The sequence below is a fragment of the Eptatretus burgeri genome, chromosome 2 (assembly GCF_056783735.1).
Source record: "Eptatretus burgeri isolate ZD-2024b chromosome 2, Ebu_testis_v1, whole genome shotgun sequence".
In the NCBI taxonomy this organism is placed as follows: domain Eukaryota; kingdom Metazoa; phylum Chordata; class Myxini; order Myxiniformes; family Myxinidae; genus Eptatretus; species Eptatretus burgeri.
In genome coordinates, this window is record NC_140962.1 from 122,311,608 (window position 1) to 122,336,054 (window position 24,447).

General features: G+C 45.6%; 1 protein-coding gene across 6 annotated transcripts in view; it reads right to left on the minus strand.

The window, feature by feature from the left end:
• The window catches only part of CAPRIN2 (caprin family member 2), a 108,502-nt gene that overhangs the window by 21,137 nt on the left and 62,918 nt on the right, over nucleotides 1-24,447 (minus strand). For 3 of the 6 annotated variants that reach the window (XM_085871042.1, XM_085871041.1, XM_085871047.1), the window contains exons 7-13: nucleotides 22,685-22,734; nucleotides 21,592-21,672; nucleotides 8,576-8,614; nucleotides 8,106-8,273; nucleotides 7,587-7,659; nucleotides 4,657-4,697; nucleotides 853-1,023 (exon numbers count right to left, since the gene is read on the minus strand). In XM_085871042.1, the coding sequence (XP_085727168.1) occupies nucleotides 853-1,023; nucleotides 4,657-4,697; nucleotides 7,587-7,659; nucleotides 8,106-8,273; nucleotides 8,576-8,614; nucleotides 21,592-21,672; nucleotides 22,685-22,734 (623 nt within the window). The remainder of the gene's footprint in view (nucleotides 1-852; nucleotides 1,024-4,656; nucleotides 4,698-7,586; nucleotides 7,660-8,105; nucleotides 8,274-8,575; nucleotides 8,615-21,591; nucleotides 21,673-22,684; nucleotides 22,735-24,447) is intronic. The other 3 variants (XM_085871045.1, XM_085871046.1, XM_085871043.1) reach the window with 3 other exon arrangements.

Sequence of the window (24,447 nt, forward strand, 5' to 3'; positions counted from 1 at the left end):
TAACCATAGGGAATGTATTTAACGATGTCTATATGGTGCCAGTGTGAAACCGCCCTCACTGGTTCGTGGACGTCCTGTAGGCGGTGGATGTGTGTATCATTGAGTGACTGACTCAAGTATGGGACACATGCACGGTGTCCACCTATCTTCTCTGTGCTTCCTCGTGCGAAGTCTCTCTCTCAAGGTTAGTTCTTCTGTTTACCTTTATTTGTTTAAGTTTTGTTTATCAAGTTACATGAGGTGCGTTTTTTAAATTTTCAAACGGACTCGGGGTTGACAAACACTTTCAAAAATGATGTATCGGAAAAATATATATATATTTACCACGTGAACTACGATAAAAATCTAAAAGAGCAAGATATTAATAATGGTATATAATAATTTTTATGCAGGGGTTCCCTGAGACATGAAAACTATTTCAAGGGTTCCACAAGGGTAAAAAGGTTGAGAAACTCTGGTCTAGTCGATTAATCCACCCCAAACCCACCACCTTCAAATTCCCTGCTTTCCTTCCTGAAAGTCCCTGGAGTGTCAACCCATATTGCTTACCCTGTGTACCCCACCCCATCCCTCTCCCTTACACAGACCTCGTCTGTTCCCCACTGTTATTGTGCTTACCTCTCCCACCCGTCTCCTGCTCCCTTTATTATACGTTCAGTATGCTACCTCTTAGATGAGCCTCGATGTTGCATACAAAAAAAAATATTAGGAATGACAAAAGGTTCAAGGAAATACAACAAATATGAAAGTATTCAACAAAGAGCAATATTCCAGGAATATAATTTTACAACATTCTTTGTGAACTTCAAAATATCTTAATTCTCATAAGAACACAAGAGACGTTTCACTCACAGTCTGTGAAGAATGGCAAGCGGTAGCAGTAGCAGTGGCGGACATTTCCGATACATCCACCAACTTGGGAGATGCTTTACCATAAAGTTCAACTGCAGAAACAGAAAGCTGTAGTGTTGGACTTGAAGATAACGTTGACGATGACGAAGAAGACGTGTCCTGACATTCTTCCTGCCACACACAATGTTCTACAGTTAAGCGTGGCATGAGAAAAAGTTTGCATAAAGCTTTCATCAAATACAGAATGTCCTTTTTTTTCAGGAGAAGTTCCTGGAAGAGCAAGTTAGAACCAAGCCTGGTGTTGGCTTTGTGGTTCGGGTGGCTGGCTTGGGATCTTAAGGTCCTGCATTCGAGCTGCTGTCGGCCATTAAATTAACACCAGGTGGGGCTGACTCAGCCTGTCATCCTTCGGAGGTCGGCAAAATGAGTACCAGTGGACGAGTAATAGGGGCATTGCGCATCAGTGGCACAGCTGCCCCCCTCAGCCAATGATGCTACCTGCAACCTTGTACTGCATACAAAGGAAGAAGGTAGAAATGGTAGTGGGATAAACATCAAGGGAATGAACAAACAGAAAATAAGGGAGGAATGGAGGAAACTGATTGGGTTAATGAAGATTAATTGGGGTAATAAAGACCGCAGGTCAAACTTGCGGACGCCAAAAGGAAGTGGTGCACTGCTTGCTTGAATCCCCAGAGGCTAGAGTGAGACAGAACAGCCTTTAGCCATTGGTTCCAGACAGGAGATGTGAGAAATAGAAGACTCGAGGTGCAGTCAGCCCGCATTTCCGAAGTTTAACCAGGAGGGATTTACTGGAAAATCGGATTTATTGATGGGGGGGGGGGTCTGGAAAAAGTTGGGGGGGGGTAAGAAAACAGAGCAGAGGCAGCAATGTTGGAGAATAGTCGGTTGGGGAGGAAGGTAAATAGACTACCAACTTGTCTGCAATGTGAGAGCAACAGACCCTGTGCTTCGGCCTCATTGCAAGAGATTCAAACAATGTTGAGCACTTCAGATTACACAGAATCCAGGAGAGACAGATGTGATACTACGGCACTAGCTCATACCAGAGCAGTACTTCATTGAGCCATCTGCATAGTTTTAATTTTTCAAAGAAAGATTTGAAACGAAAACCTTAAATTTTAAGCATGGGGATGAAAAAAAAAAAAAAAAAAAGCAAAAAAAAAAAGCGAAGGAGAATGTGTTCTGTTCTTTCACAAATTTCACACCTCTCCCTTCCCGTCATCGTACGCAGCAACACTGAATCAGGAGAATGATGGAGTGCATGCAGATACAATGACTAATTATTGTAAGTACTGCACAATAAGAGTTCAACAACAAATGCTTTACAGGGGAGGGGCAACACAACTTTCAGGCCACCTCACACAAAAGGACAAGCGCGACAAAGAAAGGTAACGAGCGTATGGAAAATGCAATTACACATGAACACGCACAAACATAATTAGGTCAGCAATCACCAATTTGGAACAAAGGTAGTCACAAAACAAAACGAGAAAAAGAGCAGAGATTGCAGACCCTCACCATGACTTATTTTGTATTACTGCATTAGGTAATTACTGAGAATTAGAACTGCCACTTTATAATTGCTGGCAGTGATGACCTGGTAGCAAGACATCCTACTTTGATGCAACCCCAATTTGATCGGATACATGACCCGAACCCACGAGTTTTTATTATTATTATCCCGCCCCCTCCCGGAGGGAGGGAGCGGGATATTGTAATCGTCCGGTTTGTTTGTCTGTTTGTCTGTCTGTCTGTCTGTCTGTCTGTCACTTTACGGCAAAACGGTTTAAGCAAACACTATCAAATTTAATCCACAGGTGGGCAATGAACCTTGGACGACCCCATTAACTTTTGGGTCCAATTGGATAAAAGGTCAAGGTCACGAAAAGCTCAAAATCGTTTTTCGCTCATAACTTCGTCAAAAATGATCTGATTTACTTCAAACTAAGCGTATAGTGAACCTTATTCTATTTGTCACTTATAATCCTACCCATTCCTATAATGAAAAATGCATATTTGTGAAGATCGGTAGGGTCCGGAGTTTTGGGGGTCATGGCCATCAGTCAAAAGTACAAATTTTCCATTGAAACTAAAACATGGTTATGAAAATACAACTTTACGGGAAAACGGCCACCTCAAACACTGTCAAATTGTATCCACAGGTGGGTAATGAACCTTGGACGACCCCATTAACTTTTGGGTCCAATTAGGTCAAAGGTCAACAACTTTTTTGTTTATAACTTTGTCAAAATGGTTCAATTGACTTCAAACTAAGACTAAAATATTCATTATTCTATTCCTGAAAATCAACATTCAGGTTAAGGATGTATCAAATTTAAATTTGATCCCAAAAATAACTTTATGGCTTAAATGGGTGGGATTTGTTGTGCCTGGCACCACTTGTTAATCATTCAATTGAATTTAGAATGGGATTAAAACTCAATTCAAATCAAATGGAAGACCAAATAGCTGCTACTCTACCCTCAAACCCATCCACACACAGCCAAGTGAGCATCATTTAAAATAAAAAAATAAATAAACAAATAAAGAGTTCATATCAAATAAATCAAATAATTCTGGTTGCCAGACCATGCATCCGATCAAGTTGAAATTTAAAACATGTATTCCCATCACCACCAGATCATAAATGTAACATTTCACATCGATCGATTAAGCAGTTCCAGAGAACATTTAATATTTTTCTTCAATCCAATATGGCTGTCAAACCATGTGACCAATCGATTATTCCTTAAACTTGTACACCCAAGGCTGGAGGAACATTTGTGTGAAGTTTCCCCTTGATCTGTTCAGCCATTCTGGAGAAGATTTTTTTTTTAGGTTTTAAGGTAAATCCAATATGGCTGCCAAACCATGTGACCTATGACTATATGTGTGTGAACCTTTTGTTCCTCATGGATAGACGGTCATACATGTAAAGTTTCGCCTCGATCTGTTCAGGCACTTCAAGCATTTAAGGGATTTTTTGGGAGGTTTTTAAAAAATTATTATTTTTTTTAACAATATGGCTGCCAAATCACGTGACCGATGACAATTTTTTTTTTCTGTGGACCATTTTATCCCGAAATGACCCTCAAATGTTTACTGATCAGATGTAGCGTCCTACATTTGCAATGACGTCACAACAATGGCACCAATGACATCAAAAAAAAAAAAAGATTAAAAAAATTATAAAAAATCACATTCCCGATGAGTACTTGTCGTGTGCGAAGTTTAAATTTTTTCCTTTGTGCGGTTTCAGAGATAGAGGTCCAAAGCTTTTCCATTTTTCCAACATGGCTGCCACACCATGTGACGTATGGCATCATTATCATCATTAAAACATTCTACATGATTAGTCGCACCAATGGTGAAAAATTCATCTCAATCCGACAAGCGATTGAAGAGAAACACGAAAATTGTGCGGACAAACGCAATTCCCTCTCCTTAGACAAGGGTAACAACAAAGTTTCAATGACAAATTATTCATAAGAAAGCTTTCAACCACAATGTAAAAGGGAGAAGCCAAAAACCACAACTCATTTAAATTGGGCATACCTCCAAGGCTTCTGTACAATCCATGATTGATCAATACTGTGCCACGTCTCAAAAAACAAATCAGACAAGCCCGATTGACGTAAAGCCCTTTTGTATAATCAGAGGTGTTATCAATATCAGCACCCCATATAGACAGGCGACCTGATGTTATAAAAGTGGAAAGATCATTTGGTTTTGACAAATCGACATAGAATTGATGTTTCATAGGGGGCACAAATACTGTACCGGCACAGGCTGCAAAGTTGTCCTCCGTACATTTTGCATTCCTGCAAGGAAGTGCACGTCAGTGCAATAATGGACATCAGCATACATGCAAACATTGGAATAAAAACACTTGCTTTGAAAAACATTCCAAACATTTAAATTTTAAAATGCTGCAACTGTCCAGCAAACAGAAATTATTCGGATTTAATGGTCTCAAACACAAGCTTGGTGGAGAGCAAATACGATTCAGCATGAACTGCAAACTATACATCATGTGTATGCCAATATTTTCCTTCAACAGACGAGTACCGTGTGGTTGAAAATAACTTTTGGCCATTACATTAAAAATTGTTTTCATCAATTTAATTAAACTATTAAAAACTAGAGGGGGAGCACTCGGTCGAGTGCAAAACCTCCGCCGCCAATACTGCTAGGTCACTCAAGTGAACCTGATATCCTATTCATTCAATTTGACGTCAACAGTGCTCACAGAGTTATAGTTTGCAACTTTCCCTTTTACATACTCAATTAATTCGTCATAACTAGATTCCTTGAGACAGAAATTGATTTAACGTGGTTATAACCACCTGAAGTTCCAAAATCAGCTGCAATTATAATTTTGGCATGTTTTTTGTTGGAAATCACTTATAACATGTGGAAATGCAAAAAAAAAAAAAATAATAAAAATCGAAATTTTGTTGAAAAAAAAAGTTGCAAAAAATTTTTTCTCTAACAATTTTTTTTGGGGGGGGGGGTTGGAAATCACTTAAAACATGTAGAAATGCAAAAAAAAAAAAATTCAATTTTTTTTCAAAATGGCCGCCATAGCGGCCATATTGGACTTCGGACCAAGTCTAAAATCTAATGGCATGATCCTTGGACCATACCTAATCCCCCACCAAGTTTCGTCGAAATCCGTCGAGGAGTTTTTCCGTAATACTGTTCACAAACAAACAGAAAGGGGTGAAAACAGTAACCTCCGATCTTCGATGGCGGAGGTTAACTAAAACGGCACTTGGAAGAGCGCATACCTCCACCGGGCTGAACAGTTTACATTTTGTATTTTACCGATAGGCTGGATCTGGATCCAGACCTGAACCAAACTCGAAGTTGCGTGTTCTCGTCACAACCAAATCAAGCAGGTTTTGTCATAACACGTCCACAACTTTTCAAAATATTGTTATTGTTACGGTTGTGGGGGGTAGATGGAAGAATTTAATTTGGGAATATAGCATTGTGTTGCTTGGTCCGTGGGTATGTAGGAGGTATCTCGATGCCATTAAATAGGGAACCTGTGAGCTTAAGTATTACGTGTCACCACATGAGGGGGTGGTGTCGTGTTAATGAGCGAGGGTTTAAGAATAAGCTTTCCCAGTATGTAATCACCCCCGTGATTTTTCCCTCTTTTTATATTTCAAGATCCCCAATAAAGGTGGGGACCACATCCCTAAAGCAAATGTGCCGAGCAGGCAGAAAGCCCCATATTCAAAGGGTGACAACAGGTGAAGTCACGCTCCCAAGGGATGGTTGATGGGCATGACCTCAGAAGATAGCCAAGCAGGCAAAAGCCCCGTCTTCCCAGGTTTCGTGCGAGCAGGCCATACTCTGGAAGCAGAGGATATGGTGTGATTGGGAGGAAGGTCAGGTTGGCACATTTTTAGAGAGCCGTAATCGAAGAGGAAGGTTGGCTTGTGCATTTTGGAAGAGCCGTGATCAGAGGAAGGGGGTTGGAGAGGTGAGAGCAGAGGGTGATCATACGCCAAGGACGATGACACGACCCTTGTATTCGTGTTGAGGCGATTTGGCTCTCGTGGTGAAGCAAGACACCGGACTTTGGCTCTTGGTTGGGTTAGTGAGGACTACAAGCGCACTAAGCCGTTGCATTGGGTCTGAGCTTTGGTGTGGAGTGCCGCTCGCAGATTGCCTGGCACGTTTGTCCTGCTACAAGAGAAGCACCATTTTGCACGCGTATGCACATAGATTTCAGGTCCCAGAATCTAGGTTCTAAGCCAAGTACAAGAATAGATGAAAGGAAGGGTTTTCTCGATATTTTGTTTTCCTTTTTTGTCTGCATTTAAGTTCGTGTGGAGAGGCACCTCAACTTTAGGATTTATTTAGTTCTTTATCATTACCTTTTGAATTTTCCTTTGTAAATACTCATTTATTTTCAGTAAATATGTTCCTTTTAAGAATCTGAATCCGTGTATTTGGAGTGGTGTACGAGTATAAACCCCCGGGCTGTGCTCCTCTGCCCTGTCGTCATTGCACCCCATGCCCTTTATCACATGTGCTCAATCTTCAAGGATCAACGTGTCTGCCTCAGATTAATAAGTAACAGCTCAGCCATCTGGGGGCTGGCGGTGTCAACCGCCCATCACCACAGTTTGGGTCGGCCAGCACTGCAACTTTTTTTTTCCCCCATCTCTCAATGGTGAATAATCACTTAAAAAAAAAAATATATATATAGATATATATAAAATACATGGACCCAAATCCAGATTCAGATCTTCACCAAAATCGAAATTTGTCCTGGTCACACAACCAACCTGTCCACAGTTTCATCAGAATCCATAACAACGAGATATCCTGCTCACAGACAGACGGACGTGAAAACAACCTTCATAGACCTTTGGTGATGGAAATAACAATGCTAATAAACATGCACACGGTGTGACAATTTGTCTTCTGTCAAAGGGTTAAAAAACATTTAAGTCGCGTCTACGATAAAATGGGACCACAGGGTACCCACCCAAAAAGCAGTAGACAGGATAGAATCACAAATTAAAATGTCAACAGTTGTAAGCAAAATATGTCAAGGCACAGAAGACACTTGGAATGGGAAGGAACAAACAATTCATAATTAGAATCCAAATGTGATCGTACAGAGATGGGCAATTGACTTGAAGGCAAAAGTTAAAGTACAGTTTGTAAAATTGCAACCTGACAATTACCATTTGTGCTTCTTGGGGCAGAGAAGGAAGGCGATTTTTCTTTGGTGGGTCCCTCTTCATCAAGCACAGAGTCCTACACAATGCATAATATTAACAAAGCCACAAAGACTTGCAGAATCACACGTTACAATATTCCGACCCACTCCGAAATATCATACATTTTCTCAAAACCTAAGAGCATCAATACGACAAATGTTTTCTTCTTACAAACGATCTTTGCAGCCACCAATTACATCACCCCTTGGTAAAAGCTCATTTGAATGCTTTGTCAGATGTAGCAATCACATAATAGTTGACCACAGCATAAAGCCATGCAATGACTTCGAACTATTGAATAGCGAATAAAACAATAGCAACACAACCAACATGGATGGGGACTTGCAGCTCATGTGTACTCAATTATGCAGAACCCACCCAATGCAAATAGGACATTAATTTTGCAACCCACCCCCCCCCCCACCCCACTTCACTTCAACCAGCACTGGCATTTCAAGTATAGTGAAGGAAAGTAGTAGAAACCTGCAAGAAGCTGTAGGTGCCTTGTATCTGCTTTATCAGGTTTTGCAATTTCTGATGAGCAGAGTCCTGTCGAGTTAAACATCTCACGTCTGACATCGAAGTCTGGCTCTGAGGTTGATGCAATGACTGTTGGGATACAACTTCCTGTTGTGTTGAAGCAATGCTTACCTGCAGGAAAAGGCAAATCTTCAACAAGACCAAAGGCAAATAGCTTAGTTTTTCACTGCAACAAATACGGACGTCCACAAAAGCACCTTTTGAAAATAAACAACCCACCAACCACACCTTTGCAAGCATCAAATTGTACAATTCAGTAAACTTTGACAGCAGTGCTCATGAAGCACTTGAAACCAAAATCTTATCAATCCCTGTGCCCATACAGCTCATCAAGTAAATCGACACAAGTGGAAAAGCCAGTCAAATGTCATAGTAATGCAACTTAGAAATGCCAAATTGGCCAGAAAGCTTACCTGCAATTCATGCCACTTTTGATCTTTGGGCAAGTGCTTCTAGAAGGAGAAATTTTAATAAAGACAGTGTAAAATGTCACATTCAACTTCATGCAAAACAAGGAAACTATTCTAAATTTTCAAGGATAGTGGCAGAAAATGAGTGAAGGGTGTGTGCACAGTCAAATGCAATAGCACAAGAAAAGGCAAAGAGAAGGATTGCACACAAGAGTACAACTTCAGGGGATTAAAAAACAAAAAAAAAAAACTCAATATCAAGGAACACCAGAAAGAATAAAGACTTCCTCCCCACAAACATACCACACCTCCATGCAGTACCAACAAATTCAGCTCATTTCCCACACACCCCCTCCTTCTGTCATTAATCACATCTCTGAGCATAAGAGGGAGTATCCTGGGAAAGACCCAGCTCACATCCTCGCAGTGGCGTTGCAGTAAATTCTGAAAGCTCACTTCCTCCGTCCCTTCTCACAGCCTCACCAAATTGCACAGAGTAACGCATGTCTGGCTTCCTGTATCGACAATAAGTGTGGTGTGTGGTGTGCGGCTGTCGCTCAGCTTTGACAAATGCACATCAGGCTTTCATACACATGGATTCTATGCTACATATATATATATATATATATATATATATATATATATATATATATATATATATATATATATATATATATATATATATATATTTTGTTGTGGTTACCAAATTCGCAAACCACCATTCAGGTCCCTTAGGTGAGATATCTCGGTAAGTATATGTGTAGTTAGGCCCAAACCCGTTGTCTAGAGGGAATAAATGTTATTCATGCGTGCTGAGACTCTTCAGGATAGCCGTTTTTCTTTTACTATCTTTATTTTGGACCAACCGCCATTGTTACCACCACCCACCACAACATCAACCACCCACCGCGGCGCCGCTTCACGTCACACCTCGCAACCGTCGCATCGCCACCGTTCTTGCGCCGCTTGTGGGTACCGGTGTTGGACTCGTGCAGGGCGCGCGCCGAACAGCGTGTACAAAACCACGGATTTTCCACTTCAAAAACGACACACGCCCACTTTTGTTCCGTCCAATCGGTGAGCGAGGGGCGATTTGGCCCCACCTCCAGGGCGTTGGAGGGCGATCAATATATGCAAATTTATGGATCAAAAAGCATTACGCCCACTTTTTCTCGGGCCAATGGCGAGCGAGGTGAAAGGTCGTAGGGAGGGGGTCAAAGATGAGAGAGCGAAGCCACGGGGCTGATATAAGCGACCGCGTTCGTCAGTCAAGGGGACAAAAGAGTAAAGACTTCGCGGGCGGTGGAGTTGGGAAGAAGGAGCAAGAAGGAGCTGGTCGTCGTCGTGTGCGTTGGAGTCGGAGCGGAGGGGACGGAGCTGTGGAGAGGCGGCGAGGGCAGACGAGGGGGTGCTCGCATCGTGCAGGGAGCTGCACCCCAGGGAGGCCGACGGCGCGACCTGGCCGAGGTGGAGACGCTCGTCGCGGGACTCGAGGCAGAGTAGGAATCCTCTATTCGAGCATCAGCAACCCCCTCCTGTTTCCCCCCGCGCTGAGATAGTGCGACCAAGGGGGCCCCTTTTCCCACCCCCTACCAGACACTGTCCGCGAGGCCCGCGGAGTTGAGGCACCATCGCCGCTCCGCGTCTCATCACCAGACGGGTAGGCCCGACCCGGTCTCGGCCTCAGGCCCGCCTCATCTTTGAGGGTGTTCTTTTCCTTGGTTTTGGGTATGTGTTGTCGGCGCCGTCTGTGAAGTAAAATTGCATAAGTGTTGCCGTGTGCTCGCGTAATCGGTATTAGATCTGCATTGTCGCATTTGCTTTTTGTGTAAAATTGCATTGTGTTTCTTTTCCTTTTCTATGTGCTTTTGGTGGAATTGAATATGTGTGCTTTCTGTTCATCGCGAATAAATGTGCTTTGTGTTGAACTGTTTCCCGCTTCGCTTCGTCATTTCTTTCATTGAATCCTCATCTTGCTTCACGTAAAGGGTTGGTAGTGGGCTGAATACGCCCGATAATTAATCGAACCGTCGAGGCCGACGATAACACCGCTCGGTTATCCCGATAGTACGGAACGGGTCGCTTAAGTGGCCCGTGTCCGAAGTCGACCTGCGGCGAGGTGCGATCGCCCGGTCTACCCTCCGTGTGGGTACTTAGGTAGGTCGAATTTGGCGAGCAACCCTATCCCACGCGGGGGCTGATTGGCTCGATCGCGGTGAGACCGAAAGGTCCACCCGTGACTGGTTCCCGGCGTTAGTCCGAGAGGGTCACGACTGGATTGTCCATCCGGTGGGCGACGTGCCGCGATTCGAGTTACGTGGCCGTCAGCACGCCGGCGGGCGCGAATCCGTAACACTGGTGTCAGGTCGTGCGATACAAATCCATCACCCTCCTCGCGGCACTGGTATCGGAGAACAGGAAAACGGGCTCTCCTGTCTCCAGCTAAATTCACGGGAATCAGTCCAGGGGTGAGAGAAGCGACCCCCGATTCCCTCCAAATTACGAGCGATTCAAATTAACCCATGAAGAGAAGCAAGATGGCGTCTCAATGCGAGCGGGAGCCGGGGGTATTAGAAATGTATATGTGTAGTAATGTAGAATCCATGGTCCAGGATGGAATGCCCGTGCAGGAACATGAACTCGTCCAACTGAACCCAGAGCCCGAAATGGGTACGGCAGCGGCCGCGGTGTATGACACCTCCCCCCCCTCTCCACCAAAACCCTTCCCCAACCCTTGCCGAAACGGCTCAGCTGAGTGCATCCGACATAGCCCAGCTATGCACCATGCTGGCGGAAATGACAGCGAAAATGGATGCAAATGAAATTATAAACAAAATGAAAAGCATGAACGAAAAGATCGATGCGAGTACACAGCAAATGAAGGAAGAAACGACAAAGCTGCGGGGTGAGACGCAGAACATGGGCCGATGCCTGCAGGCGGGCATGAAGGCCGTGACCAGGGAGAGAGGAATGGCGACTCCACGTGTGGAAGCAAACGAGCTGGAAGGGGGTGCAATGGCTGACAGGCCCGCGGTGGAGGCGGGTAAAAAAATAATTCGGGGGGCGTGTTGGGCGAGGGTCGTGACAGAAGAATCGACGGTGACCAGAAGGGAAAAATTAAATGGGGAGACCAAAACGTGTGAGACGAGACACGAGGTGACGACGACAGAAACTTATAAATGTATAGAGACACGGGAGACAGAAAAAATAGAGGAGAGACAACACGATGAAGACGGGGTAAGTGACGCACACACACACACGGAGGTAGTGGAGGATAGTGAGGTTGAGCTCGCGGAGCGTGTAGGGACCCAGTGCGAGCACCTGGATGGCCTCCTCCAGGAATGAGGGGAGGGAGTATGCCCCCTTGAGGCGAGTCACGACCAGGTGAGTTCGGTCGTGCTTTGCGAGGTTGAGGGGAGGAGTGCTGTGGACGGGTGCACGGAGAGCTTGGGGGGTATAGAGGCCCCGGAGACCCTTGTGGGGACACGAATCCCCAGTGTGGTTGTCCCTGTGTGTGTGGTGCAGGGTGTGAGTGCGTCCCCGTGTGTGGAAGCGACCCCGTGTGTGAGTGGTGTGGTGGTGATGGTGCCAGGGTACGTGCTTCCCAGCACGCCGTGTGTGGATGAGGCACCGTGTGAGTGAGGCCGTGTGTGTGAGTGAAACGGCCAGTATGAGTGAGGCACGGTGTGTGGATGAGGCACAGCGGTTGAGTGCCCCCGCGTGTGTGAGTAGTATGGTTTGTGTGAGTAGTGAGGCACGCGTGAGTGAACGGCCGAGTGCAAGGGAGACAGTGTGTGTGAGAGAGCGGTATGTGAGGGAGATGTCGGTTGGCATGCGGGAGCACGCAGCCGCGTCTCCCGGGGTGAGTTTGATGGTGTGGACTGTGAGCGTCGTAACACGCAGGTGTGTGTGTGGGTGGAATGGAGGCGACGACGGCGACAGAGGAACGAAAGCCGGGTAGCGGCTGTAGTTGTTTCGGGGACCGTGCCGGGTTCACCCAGCAGTGAGCACGAGGTTCGTGCTGTGCAACGCACGAGACCACCACGTGCTCGCTTGCGAGAGTGAAGTCCCGGTCCGGAAACGCACGCGGTGGATTTGCCGATCCCGCGGACGGACAAAGTTTAGGCAGGATTTCGGATTTGGACCGGACGGGTTCTCCACGCGATCGTGTGTGTTAAGCTCCAACGGGCAAAGCACATGTGTTCGCGTGGGGAACCCCTCGAGACGTGGGGCTTGTGTTTTTTTTATGCGCACGGTGACGCCATGGCTGCACGTGGGGTTGGAATCCGGCAGGAGGGGTATCTCTGCCGGATGGTACCGTCCAAGGAGGGACGAGGAACACGTGCAGCTGCATGACGTCACGGGCAGGTGCAAAGTGCGCGAGCTCTGAGTTGCCGCGCTGGTGCTGCGCATGTAAAAAAAAAAAAAAAAAAAAAAAAAAAACAAGCCTCACTTTCGGGTGCACAGGATTCCTGGGCAAGGGGTGGAAGACCCCCTTGACCTGGGCACAGGATGGAAACTAGTTAGGGGGAAGGGTTAGCTTAGTTAGACAGACTTCATGGGGCAGGGGTAAGTCCTCATGCAGTCCGTGGAATGGATTAGTTAGAGGGATTGTAGCCAGATTTAGGATGGGAAAATGGGAAATAAAATGATTTTATGATTTAGAAGACAGTGACAGACTTGTGGATGTGTAGAGGGGACGTAGCTTAGCTACGTAGTGTTAAAAGGAACGTGCTGTAGTATAAGGGACGACGTGGGAGCACGAGTTAGTTAGGGGAGGTAGTTAGGAGGATAGCAGAGTTCAGCGGTGTGTGTGTTGAAGAGTTGGAGAGTTGTGAGGTGAGTACATGTTGAGTGAGTGAGGCCAGCGGGTCTGTGTGTATGGAGTGAATGGGGAATGCATGGTGCGATGAGTGATTGGGGGGAGGAGTGACTCCCGCCCAAGGGACCCCGGGGGTCAGTGTAGAGTGAGTTAGCCAAATTGAAAAATGGAGGTTGTTTTGTTGTTGGTGTGAATGTAGGCTCGAAACCCGTTTGGAGGGGTGCAGGAGCCCTGTTGACGGGCTTGGGAGCGTGGCTGCGAAAGGTGAGTATCGCTGAGTGGGTACCCCGGGCACCAGGCTAGTCGGCCGCGGTAGGCCATGGGCCCATGGGGGGCCGGGATAGAGTAGTGGGCACGGGTGCGCCTGCTTGGTGCGGGGGCCCGGGGCACCATTAGCCGCGTGGGCAGTGTTGTGGGCACGGGTGACCCTCGGAAAGGGGCCCGGGAGGCCGGCCTGCCACGTGTGCGTTTCAGGGGAGGTGCCATGGGGGGCACTCCCCGGTGTTAGGGAGCTGGTAGGCTCGGAGGCAGTGTAGTGCCCGGGGGTGCCATAGCGGGAGAATCGGCAGAGGGTCGTGCCTGCCAAAGGGAGCCACATGTCCCAGCCAGGAGACCGTGTGAGGGCACGGAGAGAAAATTGGGGGGCGAGGCCCGAAATTGTGAGGACACCAACACAGGCGACGGGAATATGGGTTGTTAGAACCAATAGTTTAAGCGAGAGGCGCTTGTTGAAAGCCCCGGGGTAGTTTAACAGTTAAATGGTTAGGGTAGATTAGGAGATGTACCCCTCCGCACCATCCATCCCCTCGCTGTCGTTGTGGGCCGCTGGACCCACTTTGGTTATAGATCGCCGAACTCTGGGGAGGCCATCCTGAGGCTTGAGTTGGGCCTCGACACAGGACGTTAGCTCTCCCTTATTCCCCTCCGGGAAGGGAACGTAGGGGTTGGGAGTAGGCTAGGTGACAGGATAGGTTAGCCGAACAAGGACGATAAAGGGGGTTAGGGGACGATTTATAGTGGGGTAGTAAAAATAAAAACAAAAAAATAAGTTGGGGCTAAATTGGGGTTTGACAAATTAAGGGAGTGGGTATGTACAGTGACAGGCAAAGGCGATAGGTGGGAGGGAGACAGGTAGGTAGGTCCGAGCCCGCCTTCCAAGTGGCCAGCACCACCGCACTCCCTCCACCAACCTCCACTGAACGGCAAAGACTGGCCAGCTTCATCTGCTGGCTGCGTTGCTGCAAGGCAAAGGCTGGCCCACGTCATCGCAAGCTGTTGTTTTGCTGCAAGGCCTGTGCCGGCCCACTTCATCTGCCGGCTGGCTGGTTACTTCAAGGCCTGTGCCGGCCACGTCATCTGCTGGCTGTGTTCCTTCAAGGCCTGTGCCGGCCAGTTCGTCTGCCGGCTGTGTTTGCCTGCAGCGGTCTTCTTCTGCGGGCTGTGTTTGCCATGCCATGCCCACTGCCCCTGTTCACCAGCCCCGTTCAATTTTTGCTTTGCCCCCCCCCCCCTGTTCATTGCCATGTGCGCCAGGGTCAAGGCAACAGTTTGCAAGCTGCGAGAACTGCCCCGTTGGCAGCTACAACACGGGCCTGCAGTGGCGGCCCGTGCAACGTGTTTGCGTCCATCCATTCATCCATCCATCCATTCGTTGTGTTCATTGCGTGTGCCACTTGAGCTGGCACGGAGACTGCGTTTGTGCAGCCCATGCACCGTTGTGGTTCACTGCGTTCAGTTCAAAAAGGAAGGCCTTGGACTGCGAGTGAGCAGCCAGCCACGTTCCCTGTCACCTGCATTGTTTTGAGCCAGAGACTGCATGCGAGCAGCCTGGCTCCCTGCTAACTGCTAACTGCTTTCTTTTTGCAGAGTTCAATGATCCTGGGCCATGGTTTAGTGTAAAATTTGTAAGTTAAGGTTAAGATGTACTGTACATATGAGTGCGCCCCCGGCATGTATGTCCTAGCGCCGGCAATTTTATTTAAGTCGTCCGTGTGAGTGAGTTTGTTTAGGTAGTTACGCAGCCCTCAGGTTATTTATTTTGGGGACACGAATACCATGAATGTCGCACTCAGGGATCCGTAGGTAAAATGTACTAGGGGAAAACTACACATGATGGCACACGAAAATTTGACGACTCGGGACGAGTCTGTAAAAAGGGGAGGGGGTAGTGTTGTGGTTACCAAATTCGCAAACCACCATTCAGGTCCCTTAGGTGAGATATCTCGGTAAGTATATGTGTAGTTAGGCCCAAACCCGTTGTCTAGAGGGAATAAATGTTATTCATGCGTGCTGCGACTCTTCAGGATAGCCGTTTTTCTTTTACTATCTTTATTTTGGACCAACCGCCATTGTTACCACCACCCACCACAACATCAACCACCCACCGCGGCGCCGCTTCACGTCACACCTCGCAACCGTCGCATCGCCACCGTTCTTGCGCCGCTTGTGGGTACCGGTGTTGGACTCGTGCAGGGCGCGCGCCGAACAGCGTGTACAAAACCACGGATTTTCCACTTCAAAAACGGATCAAAAACGACACGCCCACTTTTGTTCCGTCCAATCGGTGAGCGAGGGGCGATTTGGCCACGCCTCCAGGGCGTTGGAGGGCGATCGATATATGCAAATTTATGGATCAAAAAGCATTCACGCCCACTTTTTCTCGGGCCAATGGGGAGCGAGGTGAAAGGTCGAAGGGAGGGGGTCAAAGATGAGAGAGCGAAGCCACGGGGCTGATATAAGCGACCGCGTTCGTCAGTCAAGGGGACAAAAGAGTTAAGACTTCGCGGGCGGTGGAGTTGGGAAGAAGGAGCAAGAAGGAGCTGGTCGTCGTCGTGTGCGTTGGAGTCGGAGCGGAGGGGACGGAGCTGTGGAGAGGCGGCGAGGGCAGACGAGGGGGTGCTCGCGTCGTGCAGGGAGCTGCACCCCAGGGAGGCTGACGGCGCGACCTGGCCGAGGTGGAGACGCTCGTCGCGGGACTCGAGGCAGAGTAGGAATCCTCTATACCCCGAGCATCAGCAACCCCCTCCTGTTTCCCCCCGCGCTGAGATAGTGCGACCAAGGGGGCCCCTTTTCCCACCCCCTACCAGACACTGTCCGCGAGGCACCATCGCCGCTCCGCGTCTCATCACCAGACGGGTAGGCCCGACCCGGTCTCGGCCTCAGGCCCGCCTCATCTTTGAGGGTGTTCTTTTCCTTGGTTTTGGGTATGTGTTGTCGGCGCCGTCTGTGAAGTAAAATTGCATAAGTGTTGCCGTGTGCTCGCGTAATCGGTATTAGATCTGCATTGTCGCATTTGCTTTTTGTGTAAAATTGCATTGTGTTTCTTTTCCTTTTCTATGTGCTTTTGGTGGAATTGAATATGTGTGCTTTCCGTTCATCGCGAATAAATGTGCTTTGTGTTGAACTGTTTCCCGCTTCGCTTCGTCATTTTTCATTGAATCCTCATCTTGCTTCACGTAAAGGGTTGGTAGTGGGCTGAATACGCTCGATAATTAATCGAACCGTCGAGGCCGACGATAACACCGCTCGGTTATCCCGATAGTACGGAACGGGTCGCTTAAGTGGCCCGTGTCCGAAGTCGACCTGCGGCGAGGTGTGATCGCCCGGTCTACCCTCCGTGTGGGTACTTAGGTAGGTCGAATTTGGCGAGCAACCCTATCCCACGCGGGGGCTGATTGGCTCGATCGCGGTGAGACCGAAAGGTCCACCCGTGACTGGTTCCCGGCGTTAGTCCGAGAGGGTCACGACTGGATTGTCCGTCCGGTGGGCGACGTGCCGCGATTCGAGTTACGTGGCCGTCAGCACGCCGGCGGGCGCGAATCCGTAACTATATATATATATATATATATATATATATATATATATATATATATATATATATATATATATATATATATATATCTTCCCAACACAATCAGCAGAGCCTTCAATTACTACCATACAAGTCATGTGAAAAATGACTGACTCAAGAGCTGCGAGTCAGTCCTTTCTGTCCTTCACCAGTTCATCCCATTGTGCTTCCAAATGTCCGATTCAAGACGACCTTGATAGTGTGAAAATGATGTGGGCAAGGCAATCGCAAGAACTTTCATTCTCCACCGAGAAGGCAAACTAAGCTGGTGGTAACAAAATCGACAGTGCACCCACTGGGTTGTGTGCTCGATGGAGATAATTTGCTGGGCACGGGTTGTATAGTTTGCACCTCAGTTTGATGCCCACTGGTTGTGTAGATATCAATCAATCAATAAGCAACCTGAAATGGCGATATAAATTCGAGAATGTAATGTGTGTAATTGTAGACGACGTGTTATATCGATGGATAAAAGTCATGTTTTGCCCGTTTTAAGATCTGGCCACATCGAGTGCACGTCAGTTGAGCAGTTCCAAGATGCACCCCCTTAGAAGCATGCCCTAGGGAGGAGCAATGTTCTGTTGTCCGTTTCTTGGGGAGTGAGGGTGTGAATCCCAGTGAAATGCATCGCAGAATGAAGGTCCAATATAGTGATGCATGTTTATCGCAGCAGGCGCACGATTGGGACATACCTGCCTCTTTCCTTTCAGCCACTCGTATGATGTCCTGATGTCCAGCATTTTGTTTTTTCAACAGTTCTAAGCATTTGCATAAAGCGTTGCATCAAAAGAAGTCCCTGCTCTATACAGCAAGACTCCGGTGTTCCAAAATACCCCAAACTGAGCTTTGTTACCCAGACCTCTACATCTCCAAAGTTTCTGTATTTTATGGCTTACAATCCACACTCATCTTTTCTTGTTGAAAAACTTTAGTTGATTCTATCAGTGATCACAGTAAAGCAATGCAAGAGGAGAAAAATAAAAAAAAAACAAAAAAAAAAACAAGCAGTCAGAGACTGGTACTTAGAAATCTTCAACTTGACCTCTGACCTTGTCTAATAAAAGCTGTCTCGAGAGAAGGTAGCGACGCAAACCACAAGTTTCTACGATGATTCTGTACCAAACCTCTCATAAAACATCCGATTTTACCAGAATTTCGACAACCGAGTGTTAAGCATACTTAACAGTTACTAAAATTGAAGACAGGATTGAAATTGACTTTAAAACGAGCGCGTATTGCCGTGCGTTACAATCCCCCTCATTAGCATAATCTTCAGTTAAGCCTCAGATACGACACCCGACATAAATCTCATAAACATCCGATTTTACCAGAATTTCGACAACAGAGTATAAAGCATACTTAACCGCTACCAAAAGTGAAAACAGAATTGCGATCAGAGTTAAAACAAACTCGTAACGTCGACCGAAGCAAAAATCTCCATTACTCAACGCAATTGTATCATATTTTATAAAAGTCACAAAACCGTAATATTCGGCCACCCACCAACAATCTTTGCATAATCCGACGGCTTAGCGAGTCAGGCATGCGACGATAACCTTTATTGGGATAAAAAAATGACTTTTAAACACCATCTTCATTGAAAACACCTTCAGCGCGCACACGCAAAATATTTACGTTACTCAACGATGCGTCTGCTCGAACGCGCGAAACCACATGACGAACCGTGACGCGGCGAGTGAAATATTTTTTTATACAATGTTAAAACGTCTCCAAAACATCCAATTTTTACCAGAATTTTGACAACCGAGTTTTAAGCGTCCAAAGCGATCGCAAAAACCGAAGACAAAATTAAAATCGAAGTTAAAACAAACTCGTAACGTCGACCGAAGCAAAAATACTCCATTTCTCCACATGAATTTACGGAATTATGTTTGACCTCACTGTGAACTTGACCTTTGACCGATTTTGACCAAAATCTAAGCAGCGCTAGCCATCACCCTCCTGAATCACGTGGTGCATTTTGACATTGGTAGCTTCTTCCGTTCTTGAGTTATCGTGCAAACAAAAACGCACGCGCACGCGCACACGACGAAGTCATCAATATACTTACGAAATCTTTAGATTTAATACATTATAATAGTGGAGCAACTTAGCTAAATATAGCATAACAATTGTGCATTTTGTGAGGAAAGCACCAAATTTGGCACACTAGTAGCCTATCATATTATGAACAGAATTGGATATTGGGCCATCAAATTCGGCCGCTGATGGCTGTGGCAGCCATTTTCCACTGTCATCAAAAATTTTGAGATGGCCCAATATCCAAATCTGTTCATAATATGATAGGCTACTCGTGTGCCAAATTTGGTGCTTTCCTCACAAAATGCACAATTGTTATGCTAAGTTGCCCCGCTACAAGGCCAGGTCAAGGTCACGAGGTCTTCAAGGTCGAGGTCAAAAAATCATCAACCCCTAACTTAACTAAATCGACAAACCGATGCTGGATTTGCATTCTATGGACAATTACCTTTCCAACAACACCAACATAATCGAGATAGGGCAAGGGGTTGCTGAGATATGAGGATTTGAATTTTGGTGGAAACGCGACATTAGTCGAAAAGGTCAAAAGTTCTCAAGGTCATATCTCGTCAACCCCAAGTCCGATTTAGCTAAAATTTTGTATGTGAACATAGACTCATAAGTAACATACATGCAAAAAATTAGACAAATCTGAGAGGGTCGGATTACAATTTTTTTTTTATTTCTGGGTGATTTGAGGTGGAATGACCCGTCCATGGGCTGCATGGTGGCATCGCTGGGCACCGAAGGCATGCCGGCAGTGTTACGCACTGGAGGATTTACTACTTATTTATTTGGCATGGGGCAGTGTATTTTTAATGTCGCTCTCCTCGTTTATTTTATAGTTTTTTTTTTCCCTTTTCAGGTGTATACAATTCGTCAACAACTTTGGATATTCGCAAAACAGCCGAGGAACCAAAAGAGAGGGGCTTAAAAAAAATGGTGTCCACATCACGCCAATGGACCTTTGAAGCCGAGCCACCCAAGAGTGCAAGAGATGATTTTCTCACAAAATCTAAGGTCCAATGTTGTGCACATGTGCAGCCACAGCCATTAACTCTGGGACTATGCTCCGAACACATAGCTGGTCACACCTTTGGCCACTCACTCCCAATAGGTGGTGCTGCCCTCCGGGTCATGCTGCCCCCATGGGGCGGCCTTTCAGGAGGAAAAAAAATGGTTCTGCCCTCATCCAGGGCTCCAGAGTTTACTTTGCACCATCGTTTAGTCTGCTGGCCCCATGATGGCCATTCCATGTCCAACGCATCATGCTTTCATTGTTCCTTGTGTGGCCACAAATCCTCCACCTGACCTTGCCTGTGACAGGTGGTTTTACATAATTTTACCCTATTCTGCATCAAAGGTTTCACTAGTCAACACCTCAGCACATGCTTTACAATACAATTTACCTCCAACACTTTCCCCGATAGGCATACATCAAAACGACTCGATCACACAGTCCATACTAAAGTCCCAACACTATCTAGGGATCCACCCCCTCCTCCTTCCACATTAAAGGACTGAGACACTGGTAGCATCATGGCCTCAAGTACACAATGAAAACAAATGTTAAAAGTCAAACCTACCTTATTTCCTAACAGAGGAATGAGCTTTACACATGTAACACATGCATGGCAAGGACAATAGCAGACATCAAAATACCTCAACATGCACTACAAGGACAAATCGTGGAATTTGCAACTGAATCAATGGAACATGAGGATCACCAAAGGAGAACAAACAGCATCAAGCCAAAACAAAGCAAATGGTGCATGTTTATGACAAAATTGTACCTTTTGAACACTAGTGCATGACATTGTGGTATTAATGGAATTTATGCAATTTCACAATGCACTCACAAAAACAAAGTAATTTCACTTTTCCCATGGTCACCTCTCTCAAGGTGTGCAAGAACGCAGATTATTACCCTTGCCAGAGAGGGGATTGCATTTGTCTACTTATCCGTCGAGAACGCAAGTAGGTGTATCAATTACATTCAAACCCAATATACCCAAAGACCCCCAAAGACTTATCAGAATTGAATGTCGAATCAATTTTCATCCAAAATGACCGATTGGTACAACCAATAGAGAAATCAACCATTTGCCATATTCAATCTGCAAAATTTGTCCCACCAATTGATACGAGCAGTGCATTTGCCTAGCTCATTTAGCCCGAAGACAAGGTTTCTATTTTCAAATAAAACGAATGTTTCTAAAACTATTTTCGAAATCCACACCAACTGCAAATCGTATTTTTGACGTTTCTCCCGGAATACGACTTCAGCTCGAACAGAGACAAACACACCTCAAAAGGTGTCACTTGCAATTTCTGCTCCTCATTTGGCTTCTGAGATTCAACTGCAGTCACATAATTCCGATTGACAAACTGGGGGTGTGGGGTAGGGGGGGAAGGGGTTAAGTTTTGAGATCAGTAAAAACAAGACAAGTTATATTTACCCTGAGCGAAGGAGAGGGTCTGTTACCCTAGCCTATTGCATTTGGTCTGTCTGTCTGTATCTGCACAGAATTCGTGTTTTTCTCTGATTGAAATGAAATTTTCACCATAGGTGTGACTACTCATGTAGAAGGTTTTAATGATAATTATGACACCACTGGTCAGTGTTGCAGCCATGCTGGAAAAATGGAGAAAATAAATAAATAAATAAATAAATTACTTTGGACCTCAATCTCTGAAAGCACAGCAAAGAAAAAAGTTAAAACTTGGCACACAGCAAGTACTCCACATGGGGAATGAGATTTTTTATGAAGTCAAAGGTGCCTTCGTTATGACAATTGCATATGTAGAACGCTGCACTTGATCAGTACGAAAATGTTTGACGGTCTTGGGATAAAATGGTCCACAGAAAAAAAAAGAAATTTGATGACACTGGTCATGTGATTCAGCAGCTCTAAAAGTTTTTTTTTTGAAAAAAAACAAAACAAAAAACCTTCAAAAATCATCTCTGAAGTGGCTGAGCAAATCAAAGCAAAACTTTACATGTATGACTGCCTATCCATGAGGAACAAAATGTTCACACATGGTTTGGCAGCCATTAGATTTACCCTAAAAACCTATAAAATAAAATTCTCCAGAATGACTGGACAGAGGGGAAACTTCACACAATGTTCCCCAAGCATTTGGGGTGACACTGCTCCGGTGCATGCTCCCATACCTGACCTACCCTTTCTAACCGCTGCTCTCAAACTCCTTGCATCAAGTACAAATGGCTTCTTACAAGCTTGTGCAACCAAAACAAACCATTTTAATCCATTACAAGTGCAGTGAAGAATCCATTCATACGACACAAAGGAGAATTCAACAATTGCTGCAGTTGGAGCAAAAAACAAATCTTACCAAATTGTCAAAGCAATATGCAATCAATACAATAAAGGCATACCTCTTTTGCAAGTACAATGCTTGAATGAGAATTCAACATAACCAACGATTCTGAAAACACAAACAAAAAAAAACAATCAACATACGTGCATGGGTTGTGCTTCATTCTGAAGGGATCCTTCAATTCAGGTGGCCTTAGGCCTGATTTTAACAAAATGACAACACAGCGGATAAAATCATCTCCCCCAGTGACATTTATGTGAAATGCTCATAATTTTTCCAAAGATCCATGAAAACAATGCATGGTTTTTACAGGCCAAAATGCGATTTTTGTTCAATGCATGCTCCATTAATTCTGAAAATGGTGTTTTGGTCAACAATAGGAACGCGAGGCCTACGAGGGGGAGGGGGGGAGAAAAAAAAAAAAGCGACATCACATTGTTACATGTTGGCCCACTGGGCCCAGACCTAGATGTTTATATGTTGGGTGTGTGCTGCCGCTCGCCACAGGGCAAATCCCCCTTACCTGTGGCTAATATTTTAAACCACCCATTAGCCACTGTGGCCAATCCATGTTTTAGTGGGTTTTTTTTTATTTACCAGTTTGACGAATTTTGGGCGATTTTAGCACAGAATTCAACCTTCGTCGAGACGGCCACCATTTTGTATGTTTTGATTACGGGAATCACGAGTGATTTCGTACAAGCTTATATATACTAACTTTAGTAGTTTTAAACTAGTTTCGAGTTAAAAAAAAAAAAGACCGAAATTATGCATGATTCCCATGACTCTCGTCTCAAATTTTTATTTTTTTGAAAAATCCCCCCCCCCCCCCCGGAATGATTCGGCGCTACATGCTTCGTTGGGTCAGTGGTTGCCAGGTGAGTTGACACAATCAGTAGTAGTACGAGTTTGTTTGGATGAGAGAGTTTGATGGGTGACTTTGGTTGGTTGGATGAGATTGGTTGTACGAGTGAGTTTGATGTGCGAGATTGGTTGGATGAGTGAAGTTGTTGGGTGAGATTGGTTGTACGAGTGAGTTTGATGTGCGAGATTGGTTGGATGAGTGAAGTTGTTGGGTGAGATTGGTTGGATGAGTGAGTTTGACTGGCATGAGGTTGGTCCAATCCTGGTCCACAACCACCCCCATTACCACCTACTAAAGGCACAACAACCATAACACACACACACACACACACACACACACACACACACACACACACACACATACACACACACACACACACACACACACACACACACACACACACACACACACACACACACACACACACACACACACACACACACACACACACACACACACACACACACACACACACACACACACACACACACACACACAAAAACCACCTCCCCTGACCGTTGTTCATTCAACCAATCACACGTCAAACCAATCTGAACAATCCAACTCACACATCTGCCTTAAAATTAACTTATTTCATGTTGCTAAAAAAAAAAAAAAAAAAAAAAAAAAAAAAAATAAACTTTTGAATAAAATGTGGCTATTTCCTTTCTACTGTGGCTAATCATTCTAAACCTGGATTAGCCACAGTGGCCAATTCCTTTTGAAAGCCAGAGCACACCCAGATATGGCATGGAGTTGCAAAATAAAATTGCAACAACCAAGGCCAATGACTCACATGGACAACATCCAATTTGGAGTTCTCATGAGTTACTGCCCTTCAAAAATGCTACATTTTGATTCAGAACCCAATAAATTTGTGCATGTAGTTACAACGTTGTGAGCAATGTTTCAATTGAAAAAATATATATATAAAACATAAGAATTTGTTCACTTTT